The 24693-nt window shown below is 41.3% G+C and overlaps 1 protein-coding gene across 1 annotated transcript in view; it reads right to left on the bottom strand.

Moving 5' to 3' along the window:
* Window positions 1-24693, bottom strand: part of PARP14 (poly(ADP-ribose) polymerase family member 14) — a 49057-nt gene that overhangs the window by 10341 nt on the left and 14023 nt on the right. Inside the window, exons 5-12 of the mRNA XM_064290427.1 lie at window positions 22828-23064; window positions 17743-19991; window positions 15132-15368; window positions 14031-14252; window positions 11192-11270; window positions 8701-8850; window positions 3141-3203; window positions 2656-2823 (exon numbers count right to left, since the gene is read on the bottom strand). Of these exons, the coding sequence (XP_064146497.1) occupies window positions 2656-2823; window positions 3141-3203; window positions 8701-8850; window positions 11192-11270; window positions 14031-14252; window positions 15132-15368; window positions 17743-19991; window positions 22828-23064 (3405 nt within the window). The remainder of the gene's footprint in view (window positions 1-2655; window positions 2824-3140; window positions 3204-8700; window positions 8851-11191; window positions 11271-14030; window positions 14253-15131; window positions 15369-17742; window positions 19992-22827; window positions 23065-24693) is intronic.

Genomic DNA, 24693 nt, shown 5'->3' with positions numbered 1-24693 from the left:
TGTGAGAAGTGCCCAGATAAAACTAACCAAGAGGGTTTGTTCTACTTTTTTTGATTATATGATCAAGGAAAGAAGAAAATTCTCCTTTACAAAGCTGTGTGTTAGGGAGGTAGTTATGTTGATGAGGCAGGACTCAATCTACAGGATTAGGTTGTATCTTGAGCCAATCTTTTGAGATATAAAAGACAGAAGGGAGCAGAGAAGAGCGGGACCTCATACCATCAAGAAAGAAGCACCAGGAGGCAGAGTACGTCTTTTGGACCCAGGGTCCCTGAGCTGAGAAACTCCTAGGGCAGGGGAAAATTGATGACAAGGTCCTTCCCCGAGAGCCAACAGAGAGAAAGCCTTCTCCTGGAGCTGCTGCTCTGAATTCGAACTTCTAGCCTCCTAAACTGTGAGAGAATAAACTTCTGTTTGTTCAAGCCATCCACCTGTGGTATTTCAGTTATAGCAGCACTAGATAACTAAGACACCGTGGTTATCCCAGGTATATGGGATTTAAATGGAAGTTTTCAAATACATTCATTCACTCTCAATAAACATTTACTATATCCCGTCACAAGGCAGATGATCAGCTCGGCACTTAAGGTAGAGAGGATAGATGGGGATGAAGAGGTATTCAACAGAAGTATGGAGAACTGAGGGATAGGCTTTGCCAGAAAGAAGTGTGTAACAGGGGCATGCTGTGTTCAGCCTGGCATGTTCAGGGGAACAACCCTGTTTCTGCGAAAGATGATCCCGGAGGGTGTGGAGGAGGCGCTGCAGCAGGCAGCATAGGTCTGGTTAAGAGGCTACAACAAAAATTTTGGCAAAAGATGAGCTGAACAAAGAGGAGGCCACAATGAAGACTAGGGTGTAAAGATTCAGGAGACATTTAGGAAGTAAAGTCAGCAGGACCTAATGACCAATTGGGTTTATCTTTGACGCTGCTGTCCCCCTTCTTTGACTACCCACACACCTTCACCCTATCATGAGTCACACTGTACTGCAGTTGTTTGTTTACATGTCTGTCTCTCACACTAAATTAGGTGCTCCTGCAGACTGGACCATTTTCTTAGCCATCTCCAGAGCCTAAGCATCGTGCCTGGCTCATGGCAAGCACTTAGTAACTAGTTAATCAAATTAATTAATAAGCTAATGAACACAGGAATGATAAAGAGGGTAGACTCAAGAACTCTAGATGGAAAGTGATGCTTTCAATATGATTGGGCATATAAGAGAAAGGCCAGGCTTTCAGGGAGAAGATGATGAATTGGAGTTTGCACTGAGCTTGAGTTCCCTGGAGTATTGTTGCCCACGCATTCTCTCCTATGCAGGTGTCTTTGAAGAACAGGAAGGGGGCCTCCCTTACTGCCAGAGGCCATCTTGATCTCAGTTCCAGTTCAACTCAAACACCACTAAGGGAGACAACTCCTCATCCATTAGTCTAAGAACCATCTTGGATGGTGAGATAGAGATGGGTAAAGAAGACAAGCAAGGAGAAACTGCTAACCCTGATTTATTCATTGGTGGGTGTGAAATAAAGAAAGAAGGAAAGAAAGGAAGGCAGACAGACAGATAAAATGTTGGTTAACTGCTAGGAATGATACCCCAAGGGGAATGAAAACATACAGGGATCAGAAATTATGCTTTCAGAGTGGTCCATGTAGGAGCATTGCAAGGAATAATCGAGAATTAGAGAAAGCAACAGATGGGTCAGAAGACTAGAAGAAGGTCCTGAAGGTGACAAGGATGGTTACGTTTATTAAGGCTAAACTTTTGGAGTGCCTAGAATGCCAGTCTGAGAAACTTAAGATTTCCGAGCAATGGAACGACAGATCCTACGCTGAGTGCTCTCTCACCGGGAGCAATCAGCTCCATTCCACTTCAAGCCTGAGAGTGTGTGCCACCCCTGACCAGCTCTCTTACAGTTCATAAGAGAGACCAAGCAGGAAATCCTAATCAATGCACAGAGATTCCAATTCCTGGGAAAATGGCTCAAAGAGCCTCCCCATACTAACGATAAACCCAAAACACCATCCTTATATATGAAGAATCCCACAATCATTATATAGTTTGATGAAAATAATAAACTCAGAGAAGGCAAGTGAGCTAAAAAGAAGGGGGAAAGTTGAGTTCCTGATCCAGTAGGTTCTGGTGAGTGAGAAGGCTCCACGCCCACGGTCAACTGACCCAGCAGACTGTTGAGGAGAAGGAATAGGGCTGGAAGTGCTCGTCTACATCTCGCCACAGAGGGGTGGAAGGTGACAGACGTACTGGGAGTGAACAGTTCTCCAGGGAGAGAAGACAGAGGAGGAAGTTAAGGACTGAACAATGGAAGATAAGTAGGGAAGTGAAAAAAAGAGAAGAGACAGACTAAAGAGAGGCACAGCCTTTCCCTCTTTTGTCTTCCCCTCCTTCCCCTCCCCTCTCTTCCCTTCTTTCTGTCTCAAAATTCCAACACTGTCTCAAAATTCCAACACTGTCTCGAGTTTTCTTTTTTTTTTCCTCTCTTCTTAAACCACCCACAGGCTTTGCTCATTCTTCCAAGGGCTGCCTTGGGGTGAGGAAGCTGCTCTCACTGAGACTGGGCATTAGCTCCATTAAGGTTCAGCACCAAATCTAAGGGGAAGTGAATGCCTGGGGATTGAACCTTGACAGCCAGAGGCTACAAACCTGTCCCAATGGCGGGAAGGCAAATGGATGCATAATTCCGTTTTTCACACTCTTGCAAAAGAAAAGACATAGATTTCTTGACATCATGTCCTCCAACGACGTGAATTATATTCTTGCACCTCAGTAATCCACCTTCTGTAATTATGTAATCATTTTTGCCCTGTTGAGCTGGGAAACAGAAGTAGCAAAATTAGACACTGAACCCATTCTTTGTTCAGAAAGGAAGGTGTCTACTTTGGCTAATAAAACATTTTATATGAATAAGAGACTCTGGAAATACTATCTTTAATGGATTTTTTTTTTAATTTCTTTTTCAGAAACGGTAAGATTACTTATTACTTCTACTTCTCTATGATTGGAATTCGTTAGTAAACCGTATGGTTTTAAGGACTGCCTTGGTGTTGTCTCCCCAGTCCCAAGACACTTCCCAGCCTCCCTGCAACCCCCCATGTTCAGTCTTCCACAAAAACAGCACTGTGCCTTACCCTGAAGAGAACACTGCTGTTCGACATCTCGTCCAGCACCTTGTAAAATTGCTCTGGAGACCCCTACGTGAGAAAATCAAGGTTATAACAAACATGAGTCAAAAACCCCAATGTGCATTTGGATTAGAACCATTGCCTTGTTATCTAAATGCTTTCAGCATCATCAAAGAATCTTGTAACCTGACAACCAAGCAGAGAAAACAGTCCTGCAGGAAGCTGGTGCAAAGCTCGGTAGCCTTGGGCTCCAGATTTCAGCTTCTGTACAGTGGACCCATCCATCCTCGAGAAATGCAGTTCTAAGGAGCAACATGGCTGGTAGGCTTGATGGCAAGAGTGCCTTGCTGATACGGCAGCAGCTGTGGCCCTGTGGCTAATAGCTTATCGTCTGTAATGGCCACTAGCTGGTTCTCCTAATCTTGGGCTGATACAGACAGAAGTAGGCAGGGCAGAAAGCAAGTATGGATAGCAAGGTGGACCCTACCCTAAATTCTCCACAGAAGAAGGTACTCCAAGTGTGTCTTCTTTCTAAAGGAATAAAACTATTCCTTCTCATGACTTTCTTTTTAAGCTAAAAAATGCAAACAATATTTTAATATACCTATTTTTTTATTATAAATGGGAGAAAATTAAAAAACACTGTAGCAACTACATTTCTAGTTTTGCCACTAGTGAACTCCTTAAACTATGTAAGCTAAGGAAATCCATGTTATTTTCATAATTTATGTACAAAGCAGAATTTTATTTAGTGTTATTTCCCCAAATCTACGAAAAAGGGATAAAAATATTTCTGCAATACTTGTTCAATACAGAAAGCTTTGTACATCATCTCACAAATAAACCATTTTAAAATTTTTTTTTTATTTCAGAAAGTCTGACAGCAGTAATTTTTCATCTACAGATTTTATGGCATTGTCATGGTTTATTTTATCTGTCCACAAATGTCCACTGAAAACCCAGAAAACTGGTACTGGGCGGGAGGACTGGTGAAATGTGGCGACGGGGAAGACAAAAGTCCTTGCCTATAATGCTCAGGGCTTCTTGAAGTTGGGCATTTAGTAGCGTACTTTCAAGTCACTGAGGCTAAAATGTTGGTGTTATCTTTGACACCCAGCCTCTCTTTTTCTCCAAAATGCAGTCAGTTATAAAAAAAAAAAAGAGTTATGGCTGCTAACCAAAAGGTCGGCAGTTCAAATCCACCAGTCGCTCCTTGGAAACCCTATGGGGCTGTTCTACTCTGTCCTATAGGGACAGTCGGAATTGACTGGATGGCAACAGGTTTGGTTTTTTTTTTTTTTTTTTGGACTCTTTTTTTATGTTGCCGTCTTAAAACTGTCCCTTTCCCTGCCCACGGTGACCACCTAGTTCTGCCTGCTTCCCGTCTGCGCTGCCTCTTCTTCCTACCCTTCCTGTAAGTCCTGCCAGCTGCCATCAGAGGGAGCGCGTTTATTTGTCAACCCCTTGCTTTCTGTGCCTAAAAATCCCGAACTCCCTAAACCAAACCCTTTGCTGTGGAGTCGATTCCAACTCACAGCGACCCTATCGAACCTCCAAGCTGCATTTCTAACACTGCCCTTCACTGTTTCCTTCAGACTCTGTCTGCTCTATCCATTTAATCCTCGTTCCCTGCGTGTTCATCAGTGTTTCCCACCTGTCTGCCTCCTACCAAGGAGCCCTGCGAGTCTTTCAAGTTCTGCCTGATGGGCCGACCCCCAGTCCTCTCTGGCTCACATTCCCTCAGGTCCCCCTCATTCACCTGGTGCTTATACTGACTCGCGTTTTTATCATTGTCTTTATATGATATGGAAACCCTGGTGGTGTAGTGGTTAAGTGCTACGGCTGTTAACTAAAGGGTCGGCAGTTCAAATCCACCAGGTGCTCCTTAGAAACTCTATGGGGCAGTTCTATTCTGTCCTATAGGGTGGCTATGAGTCGGAATCGACTCGATGGCACTGGGTTTGGTTTGGTTTTATACAATATGAGCTTCGCCAGCTTTTAACAACAACAGGGGAGAGACACTTTGAAATTAGGAGACCCAAAGAGTCCCCATAGCACCAGAAGCATGAGCTGCTTCCACAGAGAGGAATTTGGTGGCTGGCACACAGTGCTGGGAAGAAGACATCTCACATTATGTGCTTTTATGCATTTATTAACTGTGCTCCTATCCAAGTTTAAAATTAGAGAGAACGCATCAGTGAGAGAATCAGTAGACCCATTCAGTAGTTACAGTGCAAAATGCTGCTGAATAAACCAAAAAGGGGAGGGGGGACTGAAAAACTAAGCTCAGGGAAAATGAGAAAACAGTTAGAACGAGTTTCTTTAATACTAAAGCTGAGGGTTTGGAGAATCCTAGCCCCTATGCTTTAAAGCAGATAGGTCAGACAGCCCAGCAGTAAAAATTTAGGCTGTTCTAGAACTAAATGAAGGAGCCCTGGTGGCACAGTGGTTAAGCGCTAGGCTGCTAATTTACCGAAATGTCAGTGGTTCGAACCCACCAGGAGAAAGATGTGGCAGTCTGTTTCTGTAAAGATTTACAGCCTTGGAAAGCACACAGGGCAGTCCTACTCTGTCCTACAGAGTCACTATAAGTTGGAACAGACTCCGCAGCAGTGGGTTTGGTGAGTTTTGGGTAGACTTAAAAGAAATATCAGACGTCAGCTGCACCTGCCCAAACTTTGATAGCAACTGAAGGGAAATGGTATGCGGCTTTTAGCCAATATCAGCTATTGCTATAAAAGCATTAGGGAAAAGGGTATTTTGATATGTTCTTTTATACTTCTTAGTCATATGAAATCATTGGCTGCCTGGCAACCAATTTTTCTGTCAGTTTCCCAAAGACCTTGAAATTAATGAGATATCAAGCTATTATCTTCCAAATAGGGCAGCTAAAATTTGTCTGTTCATATCTTAGACGTCTTTCCTGCTCAGAGAAACATTCTGTTTTTTCTCACAGTAGTTTAATTGATCTTCAAAATTAGGTGAATAAAGAGGTTAAGCTGATTAAAAAAAAAAAAAGTGCCCTTGGGTTTATCATCCGTGACCCGGGCAAAAGCAACACAGAAGGAGAGTGGATACTAACAATTTAGAAAGTAGTTAGAAAAATTAAATTGAGTTGATTTAAAAATAAGAGGCTTTAAGTGTGTGTATAAAAATAACAGCCTAAGGATTCAAAATTCAAAGGAAACCCAAGACAAAGCAATACTTCAGCACTGTAACAATTAATTAATATTTATTTTCTATAAATACATGAGTAGGAAGAGACAGAGAAGGATTTCAAGGATATCTTATCATTAAAAAAAAAAAATTGGGGGGGCATAGGAAGTTGCTTAACTATAACATGAAGGAAAAGAAATTAGATAAGAAAGTCCAAGCTGATTAAGCTTACATTAAAGTGAACTAAAGGAAGAACAGGAGTGGGGGACAGCAAGAGGCACAAGTGGTGGGAACTGCAGCCCGTTTAAAATACTGTAGGGTAGAGCACCAGCAGGCCAGGGAGAGATCTTGAAGACCCATTTTCAAGGGTCAGAGGTCACGACCCTTTATGATGAGTTGAAGCTGGAAAAAGGGTGCTGAGGTGTAACCTCAAGGGGAGCTGCCAGTAAGGGTCAGCTTGAGATGGTTCTTGATTTATTGGAAAAGAGAAACTTTGTAGGCAATTGGGGGGGTTTTAGGTGAAAGTTTACAGAGGAAATTCGTTTCCCATTAAACAATAAACAAATTGTTTTGTGACACTGGCTGCCAACCCTGCAATGTGTCAACACTCTCCCCTTCTCCACGCCAGGTTCCCTGTTTCCTTTTGTACAGTTTTCCTGTCCCTTCCTGCCTTCTTGTCTTTGCTTTGGGGCTGGTGTACCCATTTAGTCTCGTATACATGATTGAACTACGAAGCACATTCCTCACGTGTGTTATTGTTTGCCCTATAGACCTGTCTAATCTTTGGCTGAAGGGTGAACGTAGAGAGTGATTTCAGTACTGAGTTAAAAGGGTGTCCAGGGTCCACCCTCTCAAGGTTTCTGCAGTCTCTGTCAGACCAGCAAGTCTGGTCTATTTTGTGTGTGTGTGTGAATTTGAATTTTGTTCTACATTTTTCTCCTGCTCTGTCTGGGACCCTCTATTATGATCAAAGAAGCTTTTCTTGTTGGTACTACTAAGAAGTTAGGCTAAAAGCCTGGGGCTGCTGGCAGCTACCTTGACTTCATAGGGGAGATGCTATCTGAGAAAGAAGCCAACCTGGAAAAGTGAACCTGACAGATGGAGAGAGTGAAACTAAGTGCTAATGGTATCATTTGGGACATCTGGATACAGCCATGCCTGAAACTGACTACTCTTGAAGACAGGTCAATGAACCAATAGATGCCTTCTTCTTGAGCTAGATGAATTAGATTTCCATGACCTAAAGGTGAAAAAGCTGTGACCACTGCAAAGGGGATCACACTGAGAGCGAGCAGCAATATGGGGACCTGAGCTCCTGTTCTAAACCACCATGAAACACTGCTTCCCAAACATTTAAATACCTATTTCCATAGTTTATTAACTTTAATAAGTAAAATTTTTTCACACCTTTTCATCTCTGAAATCAGAATGTCTTACAACCATTGGAGGAGGTATCATAACTTAAGTGTTATTCTTTTTCTTAGTGGTATATAAAAAAAGATTGCGTCATAATTGATGTTGTCTTAGATTTAATGAAGTATGGTTTATGTTTAAGACACTGAGTTAGATATTCGTAGGGGCCAAGATACGGTCCCTGTCCTCAGAGAGCATATGGCTCTACTGGAGTAAACCAAAAAACCAAACCCACTGCCATCACGTCAATTCCGACTCATAGTAACCCTACAGGACAAAGTAGAACTGCCCCATAGGGTTTCCAAGGAGCAGCTGGTAGATTCAAACTGCCAAGCTTTTGGTTAGCAGCTGAGCTCTTAACCACTACACCACCAGGCTCCAGCCCTACCGGAAAGGCACTTCATATACATAAAAAATGAGGAGAATCACCTTACTGCACAGGTAACTCAGTTTTACCTGGTACTTTGTCAGCTTGGCCTAAATCAAATTTTTCAAAAAAGAATTAATTGAACCTCGCAAACATTTAAAACATTCATATTCTTTCTATAAAGATGCACACGAAGCAGGGGTAATTACCTAAATAATATTCTGCTTAAAAAAAAAAAAAACACTGACTATGGATTTGAGGAATCAGTAGAGTCTGACTGATCATCAAAAGTGAACAAATGCACCGAAAAACAACTTTCCTATTTACTTCTCCTGAAGAAACAAACCTATGAATACTGAAGTTTATTTTATTGACAAACAATCCATTCATTCAGTTTCTCAGACTTTTAGAATCATTTACAAATGAAAACATCGGTATCTGGGTGGACAAATGATGAACAGTCAAAACATAAAACTGTAACCATGAGTAACCATGTCAAAATAATTTGAAAATTACTGATTAATATTAACAAGACAAAGTTGTGAAAATCAGTTTTGGCTATGGAAACTGTCCTTCATGGGATCTATCACGTTAACTCTTACGTTAGCCAAAATCCTACAAGAAAAGTACCTGCTTTGAGGTTAAATGTGTTCGATGTTGAATTTACGATCACATCTGCCTCTTCCTTGGTGATATCTCCAGAGGCCACCTGGAAGATGACGGAACCAATATTCATCTCATGCACCCCTAAATCAGGGCTAGAAACAGCACCATAGAAAGCTGAAAAGAAAAAGAAAATGGAGTCAATAACCAAGCAGGCAACATCAAGGACTTAGGTCTCATGCTCCTTGAGTAAGTGAGTCTGTCCTTTCCCATCAGATCCCATCCGTCCCGTCTGTCCATCTCTCTCTCAGTGACCTACGGTCTTAACCCTGGCCTTGACCCTGAGTTCTATTTCTGACAAACGGTTAGAAAATATAATCAATGTAAAACATGGACTTCTGGTGCTGGCCAGGGAGAAGTAAGTCCACTAGAGCCTATCTCTCCTGCCAATTACAACCAAAAACTTTGCATAAATACAAAAAGCCACTACCTGGGGACTCTGAAAAGTCAAAAATTGTAGGCAGATTGAGGAGGGGAGTCAAAACATCAAGAATCAACCCGTATAGCGATAAGTACCCTTTGTCATTGCTGTTGTTTTATTCCTATTTTCTCTCTCCCAGCTTTGACCCAAGGGCGGCCCTCATCACAGAACCACACAATGGGTGGCAGCAAAATCTCTGAGAGAATTACTGTGGCCAGAGCACTGGGAAAAGGAGTCCCTGTGAGCTGAAGAGTGCGAAAGGGAATAACAATTTTTTCTTCTCACTTTTTTCTCCAGGCCCTGCCCCAAGGGTGACCCTGGTTGCAGAACTTCACAGGGGCACCGCAGGGAGCTAAAACTCTGAGAGACATTCTGCATTACGGGTCAGAGGAATCAGAAAAAGGGACCCTGCAGTCTGGAGAGTGTGTGTGTGTGTGTGTGTGTGTGTGCGTGCGTGCTTGCATGTGTGTGTGTGTGTATTGTTATTTTTTTTTTTTCTCTCTCTCTCTCTACTTTCTCCTAAGAGAACCCTGTCTTTCTGGCCACAGGACCTGGAAAACGGGCCCCACAAGACAAAATATGAGGAGAATGCTAGAGAGAAGAGAGCTGGAGAAGGGGATCCCCTGATTCTGTGTATGGACTAGAAGAAGTCCCTGGCTCACCCCTGAGCTGTGCGGCCATGGCGCAGACCCAAAGCAGCAAAGCAGAAGTTTTAACAACAGAACTGACATTTGAACTACTGCCACACAGAAGGGGAGACAGAACTTGCACTATGAACTTAACCAATTGACTGCCTGCTAAAACAAACCCCTCCCCCCAAAAAATCACCATTCTTCAGAGAATTTTAATAGGACCCAGAGTCTCACCATATTGCCTATAATCCAGAATTGCTCACCAGCTCACCACACAGGGAACCAGGAAAATGTACCAATTCTCAAGGATAAAGACAATCAACAGATGGCAACCCCAAGATGATGTAGATGTTGGAATTATCAAAGACTTCAAAGCATCTACTATAACTGTGCTCCATGAGGTCAAAGTAATTACACTTAATTAATTAATCTGTGTCTGTCTGTATGCCTGTCTACCTATTTATCCATGTACACACACACATATATGTATAAAATATATGAAAATGGACATTTTAGAACTAAAAAAATATATCTGAAATAAAAAATTCACTGGATGGGCTCAATAGTATAATGGAGAAGTCAGTGAATTTGAAAGATGATCAGTAGAAATTACCCAATCTAAAGAATAAAGAGAAAAAATTGTGTGTGTATTGGGGGGAAATTCACAGGGACCTGTGGGACACCATTAAAAGGTTCAACATTCATGTTACAAGAGTCCCAGAAAGAGAGGAGAAAGAGATTCGTACAGGAAAAAAAATTTTTTTGAAGAAATAATAACTAAAATATTCCCAAATTTGATGGAAGACGTACATTTTCAGATTCAAGATGCCTTAGAGAACCCCAAACAAGATAAACTCAAGATACCCAACCCAGAAAAACCCAGCACCGTCGCGTCAATTCCGACTCATAGCGACCCTATAGGACAGAGTAGAACTGCCCCATAGAGTTTCCAAGAAGCGCCTGGCAGATTCAAACTGCCAACCCTTTGGTTAGCAGCCATAGCACTTAACCACTATGCCACCAGGATTTCCAAAACTCAAGATAGCAGTAGTTATTTCCATATTATCTCAGAACATTAGGCAAAGGAAATGCATTTGATTTGGTATTGTCTTTCTAAATGTCTATTTCTAAACAAACATGTCACATCATCCTTAGACAACAGGAGTCTCATCATGATTTAAAAACTGTTACATGGTTTATATAACTTGGCCTGCCTTCTCTTTTTCCCCAGATCACATGAACGTGGCCAGTGTCTTGCGTGCTCAGGTGTATGGAATATAATTTCATATCTTACTTATCACTAATTGACTTTTTAAATAAAAATCATCATTACCTTCTTTCATCTACCACTGAATAGTTACTTAGCAACTAGAAATAATTTCTCAATTGCAAAGCTTTACCAAACCTTGTGTGCCTTCAGCCTTGGGAATTTTGTCACTGATGAGATTTCCATTAGCTCTTCTGGCAAATTCATCTGAAAATGCCTAAAATACAAACACAGTTTTGATCACTACAATCCTCAATAAATGCAGAAGTTTCATCCTCAGTCTTTAGATCCAACATGCACACATATTTAGGAGAGAACAATTCTCAAACAGTATTATTTATTTTCATTATTGATTTTGAAAATTATGAAAACAATACATATAATTCCACAAGAGTCCCCCCTGATCTGTAGGGGGTATGGTGCAAGATTCCCAGTGGATGCCTGAAACCGAGGACAGTACTGAACCCTATCTATACTATGTTTTTTCCTATACATACATAACTGTGATAAAGTTTAATTTATAAATTAGGCACAGAAAATTACCAATGATGTGAACAAAGACATAAATAGAAGGAAGTTCTTTAGACTGCTACTTGTAATAGAAAAAAAAAGAAACAATTTTACTATCCAATAGGAAAATGGTTAAATTTTGGCATATTCATGTGTTGGAATATTTAGCAGCCAAAAAAACGATATTTTTACAGACTACTTAACGGAATAGGAAATGTTCATTTTATATTAAGCGAAAAAAGAAGGATGTTAAATTACATTTATAGAATTCTACTTAAAAAATATACATGTATAAAAGAAGACTGGAATAAAATACAACGAAAAGAATTTATACACTTAGTATAGTTTAAAGCTTTTACAATGAACATGTATTACTTTCATTAACAGTAAAAGCAAGTAACTTGCAAACTGTAGAAAATACAGTGTTAGGAGAAAGAAAAGCACAAGGTCCCAAACACTGCAGTCTTCAACTTCTTCATACCAGGAGATGAAAGGCTAAGGGCATGATACTTTTTGGAGCAAGTGGCTAGTGTATATATTCTAGGGTTAATGAACCTGTAAATTTCATCTCTTTACCTTGTAGTGACAACTTTCTTCCTCCTTGTAAATAAGCAACAGACCTTTATTGGGAAAAACAGAGAATATTTTGGCTAAAAGTTTGATCCAATGATGGGAGAGGAACCAGGAGAAACTATAGAACAAGGGTCTCCAAAATCTCAGGCCTCCAGGGGCCAGCTCCAGGGGCCAGGGCAGGTGACGGTTCAACTCTAGAGAACTAGAGAGCACCTTCGACTGAGCCACAGCTAACTGTGCCAGGCAGAAATTCAAGTCCAATGTGCCAGAACTCGTTAGTTTTTAGGTCACAATGGGAATCTGGATTTTTATATGAAATTTTTTTTATTTCTAAATGTTAGCAACTGATTTTTTTTTTTTTATTGTTTTCAATAATAGCCCAAACAAAACAAATCTAGTGGCCATAATCAGACCAGGGCTGCTGTTCTGCAACCTCTTTTCCAAAAAGGTTCAGGTCCCTGTCACAGGACTCACTCAACTACTCACTCATCCATTCATTCAATAAATACTTACTGAGCCCTTCCCATGTGCCAGGCACTGTGCTAGGGAGCAGACAACTGGCAGAGACTGATTACCCTTCCTAACCATTCTCAGCCTTTACTGCCTCTAATTTAGTTAGTTTTATGTATATAAAGTCTTGAGATTTACAGGAGGAAACAGTGTGTTACTGAGCCTGTTCGACATGATTTCCCATAATGTAAGTCATAAGGACGTTGTTCAAAAGCATCTATTGAATAGAAGTTACTGTACAGGTCACTAAATGGACCACATATTTTGTTCTTGTGGTTTGGCTTTCCGATTAGAATTTGGGTTAGATTTGCTTGCTTCCAAAGAAAATAATAAAAATATGACCTAAAATTTCAGATGGTCCAGTGAACCACGGGAAATTCTCTTGGGTTGCTGGTCTTAATCTGTTTGTTTAATTCTTGCAGTATCATGAAACTTTTCGAAAGTTTCTATCATCTATCCCACTGGATTGTAAGGACTTGGAGGACAGTGATAATGACTTTGATGCCTCCTGCTGAAACATAAATGTCGAGTCCAGTATATCACCCACAGCTGGTACTCGGTAAATGTGAAGTTGGTTGATGTACTCTTTATACCCGAAGATGGTTCTAGTATTTCTGGTTCTAACTCTACTACTCCTGTCTTAATGTGGCGAGTTCATTCTAACCATATCCTTCAGTTGTATCCTGCCTAGTTGTACACTATTTGTTGCATTTCCTACAACTGTGCTTTCACATTACATATTAAGAGTTCTCTGTCCATATGGAAGGGAATTCTATAGATTGAAAAGAGGCTTAAGAGAGATGTCAACTCTTGCAATACGTGGACTGTATCTGAATTCTGATTCAAACAAGTAAGCTGTAAAAACAACATAAAGCAAAAAGAAATAACTTGGAAATTTGAACACTGACTTGATAATTGAGGAAGTGAAGGAATTATTTTGCCAGTTTCTTTTAGGTATGGTAGAGTATATTGTGGTTTTGTTCCTTTTTTAAAAGAATCTTTATTTAAGAAAAATACTGAGTTATTTATGGGTGAAAGATATGTATGGGATTTGCTTCAAAATAACATGGAAGGGAGGGAAATAAAGATGAAACAATACTGTCCATAATTTAATAATTGTTAAAGCTGAGTGGCAGATACAAGGAGGTTCATTATACTTTCTTTTGTCTATATTTGTATATGTTTGAAATTTCATTAATAAGCTGGTAAATGTTTTCTATATCCAGAAATTTGTTGGAAATTTGCCATGCTACAGCTAATTTACACTACTTCCTTGTTTTTCTATGTGAACAATACTTGAAAGAAGCAACTTATTAGACCGGGAAGACATCTGAGAACATTAGGGCTCAGTTGACAAAATAACCATAAACAAGTGAGACTGTACCTGAATATTTCCACGATCACTTGGTTGTAACAGAAAGTGAACCTCTTCTAAAGCTGTCAGTTGATTCTTGCTACTGAATCTCAACACTTCCAAAATGATTAATTCAGCAAAAGTGGTTTTAGGAAATCCCAAATTTCCTGTTCCTATAGCTGGAAATGTGATTGATTTTAAGGACATCTTCTCAGTGATCTTCAAACACTCTTTGATTATGTCTTTCATAACCTAAAAAGCACAAAGCACATGATTAAAAATCTTGGCTGAGAAATAGGAGTTAGAACAAAAAGAACAAGAATTTAGCAACTTTGACTGTGATGTCTATGGACTCCTTTTTGGTTTTAACCAAGGCTTTGAACTGGTTCATTCTGGTTAAACCCCTTGCTTAGAATTTATATTTCTGCCCCGGATATAGTGAATCAGAATTTACATTTTAACAAGATCCCCAGGTGATTCTTATGTATATATATATATATATCTATGGATATGCATATGCATTATGTAGATATAAGAATATACATAAGAATGCTTACACATATATAAGAATATACATAAGAATCACCTTGGGGACCCTGTTAAAATGTAGATTCTGACTCAGTATTATCTGGGGTGGAAATTAAGTTCTCAGCAAGGGGTTGAACTGGAATGAACCAGTTCAAAGTCCTGGCTTTAACAGAGACTATGCACAGTCAGAAAGGGAAGGAAAAATATAGGAATAAATGAGGAAAAAGAAAAGAGAAGGCAAGAGACTCTCCAAAAAGATTCAAATTCACTTAGTAATGACAGGGAAAACCAAAGCAACTGCTGTTCTTACCCTTAATTCTCTTTCCACTCTTCATACGCTCATTTCCCTTTCCTCACTGAAGTATGATCTTCAATAACCCTTCCCTGAGCCCCAATAATTCCTCAGCACTCTAATCAATTTATATTATTATTTAGTCCTCAGGAAAAGTCAGCTACAGCTGAAAGAAATGGCCGTAATGATGGAAGCTGCCAGGAATGTGACATTATTATAGAGAGAAACAGACATAATCCAATCTACATTATGCTGAAAGGGCAGTCCAAAGGGTAACCCAATTTTCTAGTAAACTTTAAACCAGGCCCTACCTTTTGTGCAGATGCACTGTCATTTCTCCACTCCAGAGGCACCACATGAAGCACGTGCTGGCAGTGTAGATTACAACCACTGGTTTTGAGAACTGCGCCCACGTTGACTGTCATCCCTTGTCCGGATTTGTTCAATTCCTCCTGGAGCTCTGGCCCAGCTTTTTCTAAGATGGCCCGAGAAAGGGGGCCTTTATCAAGTGCAAGATCCAGGGGAATGGAGTTGACAACAACATCGGTCTTGAAGACAAAACCAACAATTTGTTTCAAATTCTAACAACAAGCGTTCATCAAGGATTATGATATTCGAGCCACTGGTCTTGGCACAATGGGGGAAGGCTAAGAGGATTAGAGCTTCAGAGACTGAAACAGCTGAAAAGTGAGTAAGCACACGGTATTTAAATAACACTGCAGAGCAAATTAAGAACTGTCATAAAACAATATAAAAAATGGTATGGGACTGCTGAAGGAGTCCAGAAAATAGGTGTTGGTGGGGGGTGCAGGGGCGGGGGGCAGAATTGTAACCCTCATACATTGCTGGTGGGAATGTAAAATGGTATAGCTGTTTTGGAAAACAGTACGTTAGTTCCTCAAGATACTAAACCTAAGTATAACCCATAGTACCAGCTAGGTATATACTAGCAGGTACCCCTAGGTCTATGCTCAAAAGAACTGAAAACATACGTCCACACAAACACCTCTGCACAAATGTTCACAGCAGTATTCTTCACAATAGTGAGAAGTGGAAACACTTCACATGTCCATGAACTGATGAATGGATAAACAAAATGCAGTAACCAGACAATGGAATACGATTCAGCCATTAAAAGGAAATGAATCAGTGATATGTGCAATGACATGGATAAACCTGGAAAACATTATGCTAAGTGAAAGATGCCAGACACAGAAACGGCACATATTACATGATTGCATTGGTATGAAATGACCAGAACTGGCAAATCCATTGGTCGGACATTAGATTAGTGGCTGCCTAGGCCTGGGGGGTGGGGGGAGGTAGTAGGGATGTCACTACTAGTACATATGAAGTTTCTTTTTGGGGTGATAAAAAAAAAGTTCTATAATTGATTGTGGTGATGGTTGCACAACTTAGTGAATATACTAAAAGCCACTGAATTTATTGGGTATGGTATGTAAATTATACCTCAATAAAGCTCTTTACACAAAAAGGAGGATGCCTGACCATGACTGTTAAAAAGTCTGCCTTTTCTCAAGACACGTGCTGTAAAGACTATGCTCAACAGGTTAGAGCAGTCTCCACTGTGTCACATTTTACGCAATTTGGATGGATGCTTAGAGATACTTTTTCTTGTAAAACAACTCACAGCATTTGGCAAGTTTGTTAAATCTAGTTCATCTAATATCCTGTAGAGCATAGCCAATTGTGTTCCATTTCAAGATAATGAGGACAACTGACACTCAATGTTGATAAGACTCTGATCATGGCCTTGAACAAAACATTCAGGCCTTGATTAAAATTTCCATTGAATTGTCATTTTTGTTATTGTGCTAGGAAACTTGTTCAATAAATCTTCCTATTAAAAAGTGGGGTGCAAAAGAGCCTAGTAGCAGTGTGGGGGACAATGGGGCAAGGTGGGAATTCACAAGGCACGTGTCCCAGACTCCCTCTGTGCCCTGGGCACTTCCCCCAGAAGTAGCCAGAGGAAGGCTGGGGCAAATATTCACTGGAAGGCCCAACTCTGGTCCAGCCAGCTATTAAACTACAGGCAAATGTCTCTATTGGCTGGTCCATGTTCCACTTTTTTTTTTTTTTTTATTGTGCTTTAGGTGAAAGTTTACAACTCAAATTAATTTCTCATTCAAAAATTTATACACACATTGTTTTGTGACATTGGTTGCAATCCCTCAATGTGACAGCATGCTCCGCCTTTCAACCCCGGGTTCCCGGTGTCCATTCAATCAGTTCCTGTTCTTTCCTGCCTTCTCACCCTGCTTTTGGTCAGGAGTTGCCATACGAGATTGAACTAAGAAGCACAATCCTCACCTGTAGTATTTTTTGTTTTATGGGTCTGTCTAATCTTCGTCTGAAAAGTGGGCTTTGGGAGCGATTTCAGTTCTGAGTTAGCAGTGTCTGGGGGCACATTCCACTTTCTGTGAACCCTCCTTACTAGCGTTGAGTGCTGATGGTCCCTCAGACTCTGGACCCCATGCTCACCCCTCCTCAGCTCCACTAAGAAGGCTCCTGTCCTCTGCCTGCCCCACACTCTAATTTGCTACCTGTAAATGTGATAGGAAATTAATCTTACATTTGCCATAATCTGACAGCTGTAGAGTCACTGAAGAAGCATACAGAGCTGTGCAAATTTGAGGCATTAGTATGATTTCCCAGTTACTGGTGATCTGATCTGAATATACTTATATTTCCCAGAAATAATTGGCCAATCTTTTAGTAAATGATATGGTGAAGTAGCTCCATTATCCAAGTGAGCCCGTTTCCAGCTAGGGATGGAGGCATGGAATTCTCTCCCTGGATATCCCCACGTAATACGGTCTCATCTATTGTCCCAGATGAGAGAACAAGGAACAACGTGGAGGTCACAACCTCTTGGTGGAGTCTGTGAATTGGGACACTCACCCTCACATCCTGCACATCTCCTTTCACCAGACGGACCCTCAGGCCTTCAGGGGACATCAGAGTGTTGCTGTCCTCAAGACCTTTCCTCAGCCTGGGCTGGACTGCTGCTGGTACACTGGGCAAGAAAGCATCATCAGGCACTGTGTCTTTAAACATAGTTTTCACAGCTGCAGCAAAAGCCTCAACTGTCTTCTCAGATGTATCCACAAGGTAAATCTCTTTCAAGGTGCATCCATCCCTGTAATTTTGGAAGCTCTCCTTGACGGCCAAAATAATGGTCTTCACACACTGCTGTAAGGGAAAGCCAAAAATTCCGGAACTAATAGCCGGGATGGCTATGGACTTGTACTTGTGTTTTTCAGCCAAATAAAGACTTTCTTCCACCACTGTCCTTAACAGGTACGTACACCTTGGTGCATCATTCACCTTCCACATGGGCCCAACTGCGTGGATCACGTGGCGGTATGGAAGCTTTCCTGCTTTCGAGATAACGGCACTGCCAGGTGGGATCTTGCCCTTCTTCTTCACTATCTGGTCACAGTCGGATTGGAGCTCAGGGCCAGCTGCTTTTGAAAGAGCAGCGGCAAGGCCACCGATGTGGTTGAGACTTTCATTTGATGCATTCACCACCACTTCTACGGGAAAGTGAGTCAAGTCACCCTGCTGGACCACCAGCGAGACTCCAGGGACCAAGTCTACCCGAGCGCAGCACTGCTTCCCACTTGGGCCACCACCCTCCATCTTTTCTTCATCTTCCTGTAGCTCAATAGAACAACCAAAGAGCCGCCTGGCCTCAGCTATGTAATACCGTCCTTTATCCCGGAAGAACTGGCTAGCTCCTGGCTTATCGATGCTAGTGACTCTAATGCATACAGAGTCCCGCATTTGCCTGATGGTGTTCATTCCCTCCAGGACTTCAGCTTTTGGGCCAGTTAGTAAAATGCCTTTTTGCTTGTTCTCAGGGTTGAAAATTACCCGCACATTTTTCGTCCTTATCTTTGACCAAATTGGCTTCTTTTCTGTCCTTAAATACTCAACAACTAAGGAAGGCTTTAGTTCAATCATTCTCTCTATTTTTGCGTGTTTTTCTACAAAGTCAAAAAGCAAGTCATAGGTTTCATTTACGTTTCTGGCACAGCCTGCAATGATGACCTTAGCCATGGGTCCTGAAGTCAGCTCATCGATGATTACAGTTTTTGAGGCGGAATTATGTTTCTTATGCAAATTGCCAATGTGCCGCTTCCATCTCTTATCTTTAAGAACGTCTCCATCCTCCACTTCAATGCATTTATAATTTAAGGCACTGGCCATTTGCTCTTCAGCTTTCTGTAGCACATCAGGGGAACAGCTGGTTAGGAGCACAGCTGTACCCTCCAGGGCAAAAACGGCAAGGATGTCCTTTGCTAGGAAAAGAGACTCAGAGTATTCTTCACAGTCCACCTGCTGCAGAAACTGGAAAATCTCAGGGGGAGCCTGAACGCTTTTCTGAACCATGGTGTGCACCTTTTCCTGAATTTCACACTTCACTTTATACACATCGACGGGAAGCCCGTTAAGGCATACGTGTCCAGTGCCTCCATCGTAAGAAATCTCTACCTCTGGGCACTCCTTCCGTAGACCCTCCAGCAAACCACTGTGCCACAAAACAGAATATTTTCCTGGAGAAACGGCCACTTTTTCCTTCAGGCTTTGCTCTTCCCTTTTGATTTTCTGGATGATGCTTTCTATTAATTTCCTGGTTTGTGGCTCCATGTGTTGCATATCCTCTGATTTTCCTACAATGGTTACTGTCTCCTTAAGTGTATCAAACTCAATCAAAACCCTACTATCTTCTAAATCATTTTTTATGTTGTCCCACACGATTGGGTCCACATCAAATGTGATATCTTGATATTTCGATATGATAACAGAGAACGCTGTGGCAGCCTCTTCACTCCACGAATTGAGTCTCTGCCTTCCCTGATTGACTAAGGTAGCTGCAGGCCTGATGGTAACAACACTATCGAGTTGGGGCCAGATTAGCTCACAGTGGCAATGTCCCATTTCGCCATTTATCTCCTCAATCAGGTGATTCTTTTTCTGTAAGAACTTCCATATGGGAAGAGCCAGTGGCACTTCCAGTGGTGCTGGGAGCTTGATCAGAGGCTTCTCCTTGCCGTACAAGGCCGTACCCAAAGAAGGATAGTACGGGAACACAGAAAGCGGCAGATTATTGAAGACAAGTTTCTTGGTCATGATGGTGTCTAACACTTAACAGGAAAGAAATAAAAAAGAAATTAATCTCACTGTGATATATTTCAAGTCAATAAAAACTTTCCTATTTTAGAGGAGAAAAAAATCCCATGTTGGTAGAACTTGGATCATGCTATTTGTTCCTTCTTATACAGTCCCACAATTTTAGGCTTCACAGATGACTTCAATTCCATTGATTCCTCAAAGGGGAAGAGGATAGCAGTAGTTACTATAGCTTACCACCTGTCAGACGCTACTCTAAGTGCTTTCTATATACATAGTTCATTTAATCCAGACCAAAAACTTTGAGGTACAGACACCATCGTTATCATCCATATTTTACAAATGAGGCAACTGGGGCTTGGAAAAGTTAAAAACGTGAATCAGTTATATGGACTATTCAAATCTGAGCTAAAATTCAAACCAGTGTCTAACTCCAAGCTCATGCTCTTGTCCCTGTAAAACGGGTTCCAAACCAACATGCCCCTCCAGTCGCCGGAGAGCCCAGCCCTGGAAGTTTTCACTCACTAAATCCAGAGCAGGGGGCTGGGAACCTACATTCTACTGCATCGACGTACCCCGACTACAGTCTCCCTCCTGCGCCTTTACTAGGACAACCCCGTGTGTGTGTGTGTGTGTGTGTGTGTGTGTGTGTGTGTGTCTGTGAGACAGAGAGAGAGAGAATGTGTCTGAGTCCCTTCTCACTCCTCCAAACAACTCCTCATTTTGTTTTAGTTTTGGCAGATACGAGGGGTCCAAGAAGGAAGGGTTAAGAACAATGAACTCCAGGGATAACTTGGATTAAAATAGAACTCTTCATACAAAGATGTTAAGAATAATTTCACCCGTGTGTGATTGGTCCCTAGACCTGGGGCCAGGCATGATGAAATGAACATGGGCTTCAGAGGCCCAAACACACAGCTTCAACTTTCCAACGTGGCTGTAGAGGCTCTGAAGCCTGGGTGGGCAATACCAATGATCACTAACACATACTGAGCACTCACCATGTGTCTTGGCACCGTGCAAGTATTCTTTCATTTACTCTTCACAACAGTCCTCTGAGATAAGTAGTAACACAAGCCCCATTTTACAGATGAGAAAACAGAGGCTTTGATGGGTTAAAGGAACCTGCCCAAGATCATGAAACCAGTAAGGAGCAAAGCCGGGATTTGAACTCAGTGCTGCCTGACCTGAGAACCATCACATACGCTACCTTAATGTGCCTTAAGGTTCCGATCCTGCTTCCCTGTCTATGAAGAAAAGGTAACTTTATCTAACCATGCTGATTATGAGGGTTCAGCGAGATGTGGTGACAGAAAACACAGCAAAAGATATCTCATACAATAGGTGTTCAGTAAGAGTTCCCTCCCTTCCTTATAAAATAAATCCAACTTGGTGAAGTTGAACCAAATAATTTCAAGTAAACCTATTCCTCTCAAGTGACTTACGTAAAATACAGCCCCAAACCCATCACCTGTTGAGTCAATTCCGACTCATAGCATCCCTATAGGACAGAGTGGAACTGCCCCATAAGGTTTCCAAGGAGTGGCTGGTAGATGCGAACTGACGATCTTTTGGTTAGCAGCCAAATGCTTAACCACTGCACCACCAGGGCCCCTACATAAAATATAGTATTGCTAAATAAATTGTCTTTAATCAAGCTCCCTTTGGTGCTTCATTTGCAGAACAGGAATGCTAAAAATCACAGTGCTCATAAAAGGACTGCCTGCAAATGAGCTATGTATCACCCTGAAAAGGTGCGTGAATGTTAAGTTATAGAAAGAGAAGCTACAGAGAAAAAAAAGGAAAATCAGCGTATCTCAGATGGTGGAGTCCAGGGTATGAGTGAGCTTAAGGAGGAAACATGGTCAACATAGACAGTGCAAAGAAGCCAGGGAGCGGAGACTCTTTGAAGTACCTTGTACTGTTCATATGTGTAACTCTAGCATAAAATAAACCTTAAAAGTACCTATTATTAGTCATATAAATGTAATATAGACATTCTGAAGGACAAACTCAATATCCCCAGGCCTCAAGATGTTTGAAAGCCCTGAAATTGTCAACTCCTAGCCTAAACTAGGAGGTTAACTTCTAGAGTAGACAAATTTATGTAGCTCTTTCCCTGGACTCAAGACCAAGCAAAGGGAGATTCCAAGAAGATGTAACAGAAGCTCTTCTTTTGTACCTTCGTCCAAGGAAAAATGGGTCTTTCATTGCACTTTGATCCAAACCATATCTTGACCCATCTTCAACTCATAAAAGTCTGGTGGCTAAAGGGAGGTTCTTCTGAGTATCCCCAAGAAACGATCTATCTGAAGTGATAAATGATCCTGTCTTATGCCCCCTGGTTAATCCCAGGCATAATGTTCCCTCCTCCCCTAACAAGTCTGGTTCTCTAATTCCTACTTCTCAGCTTCAACCTCTGAACATCCGTGGATCTCCCAGATGACTTCACACATGCTTCAGAAAGCTAGCAATCTATGTCTACACAACCCTCATTAATATTTCCCCAAAGTTCAGCTGGACATGGTTTTCACAAGGTCACTCTAAACACTCTAATCACACAGTATTAATACAGTATTTTAAAATTTCTAAAAATTATATATACTTCTCAGTCCCTCACAGGTAGAGAATCTCATGAAGGAACCTCCTTATATCTTCCAAAAACTTGATGTCGCTGTCTTTAAAAGTTAGAATCATTGGACTCAGTAAGCACCATATCCCAGATGTATAGGATTGTTAATTAGATTTCCAGTGAAATATGTGAGTAAACAAATAAAATGCATCAGAATTCAACTCACAACTGCTAATTATGCCAGCTCTAATTTACTAAATCAGGCTTATAGGTATTACCTTTTCTGTCAGAAAATTCAATTAGAGCTGAACTCTCTTTAGGAAAGTATTCAACACGGACAACTGTTCCCCCTCCATTACGGGGATTTTCAAAGAAAAGTCTTAAATAATATTCTTCAGCACCAGGTGGTAAGTTTTCAATCCTGACGATTTTTGTCATTTCCAGAAGTCTTGGAGAAAGCTGAAGTTGCTTAGCTGGATGATACTTGGCACAATCACTAATAAATTTCATGGTATCTACAAACAAAAATATTAGAAAATTATGACAGTGTTTTTGTATTATATGGAAGGAAGAATGTCTGAATATTAACTAAGAGAAAAGGACAAGCTAAGCACCCCATTTTTAGATTTAAGATTTGAATTCCTGTATGAGAATTTACATGTCTAAACCTCCTGATATCTGAACAATGATGCATATGTTATATGAGTATCTTACCTGGATTATTGCCACTGAGCTTGCCTCCCTGTCTGCAGTCACAGACCTCCCCAACCCACCTGGACGCTGCCACCTGAGTGCTCTCTATACAGTGCAAATCTCACCATTTTACTCCTTTCTCAAGTCCTCTAACGGCTTCCCATTACCTGCAGGAACGAGCTTACACGCCGTGGCCAGGCTTACAATGCCCTTTGCTGTTTGGCTCCAAAGGAATTTTTAAGAATCATCTTTGGTTATTCCCTGTCATTCAATTTATTTTCCATGTTGTCACAAAAACTAGTCACGGTGTCTGAAAACCCCCACTCTCTTTTGCCTTTGTAGACACAATTCCCTGTGCCTGGAATGCCCTTCTCCAATTTTTTACCCTGTTCCTGTTCACCCTTCAGGACTCAGCCCAAGTATCTCTTTCAAATTAATAAACATTGATGGTGGACCCATGATGTGCCAGGTGCTGTGTTAGGTTCTGAGGATACAGAGATCAGTATGACAAGTCTTTGCCCTTAAGAAGTTCGCCATCCATGAGGGAGGACATCTTGAAAGCAAACAAACTGCCTTTTGTGGGAACAAATGAGGTGGGAAAACTGATCCTGGGAATCAGAGGAGGGTTCCCAGAGTAAGTGGTCTCTATTCTGGTTGTGAAAGGTGAAGAGAGGTTTACCCGACAGGTAAGGGGAGCAGATATTTCAGACAGGGAATAGCAAAGGCATGAAACAGCACAGGCATTTTGGGCCTGATCAATTGGTATTGCTGGGGTATCAGCTTCATAGAAGGGAGCAGGCAGGGCAAGGCCCCAAGTCACCTTGTTTGAGTCCCTCTTCCTTCCATTTCCCTCACTTTCTCTTGCACTTTCATTTCATTTGCATATAAGTTTCGGTCCCTGACCCCAGGCTGTGAGTTCCTCAAAGGTAGGAACCATGACTTACTCAACTCTGTACCCACAGCACCTAGACCAGTGTCTGGGACATAGAAGTTGCTCAAGCTTTCTGACCAATTAAAAAAAGCAAGTCATTTTGTTTTACCTTTATAAGAAATAATCATAAAATTGAAATAATAATAGCTCCCTTTATTGAGTCCTTACCATTTTTTTTTTTTTTTTTACCATATTTAGGGACCATATTAAGTGCTTTTCAAACATCTCATTTAATTCTCATAGCAATTGTATTAGGTAGGTATTATCATCCCTATTTCACAGATGAAGAAACTAAGGAACAGAGAGGGTAGTAACTTGGCCAATCTCGTAACCATTTAAATGGCAGAGCTGGAACTTTGACCCTAAGGTCTATGCTCTGAATTAAGCCCTCTGATGCCATGGCCATGGAGAAAATTGGAAAATTTCTTTGTTGTAGATGGAGGTGGTGCTTCCCAAGCTCAGAGACTGTCCACAGACTCCATTCCATGACCTAAAGTAGGATTTTTTTTTTTAGCATCAC

The sequence above is a fragment of the Loxodonta africana genome, chromosome 1, assembly GCF_030014295.1.
Source record: "Loxodonta africana isolate mLoxAfr1 chromosome 1, mLoxAfr1.hap2, whole genome shotgun sequence".
NCBI lineage: Eukaryota > Metazoa > Chordata > Mammalia > Proboscidea > Elephantidae > Loxodonta > Loxodonta africana.
The sequence above is the reverse complement of the archived record's forward strand: the minus strand, read 5'-3'. Positions and strand labels throughout refer to the sequence as shown.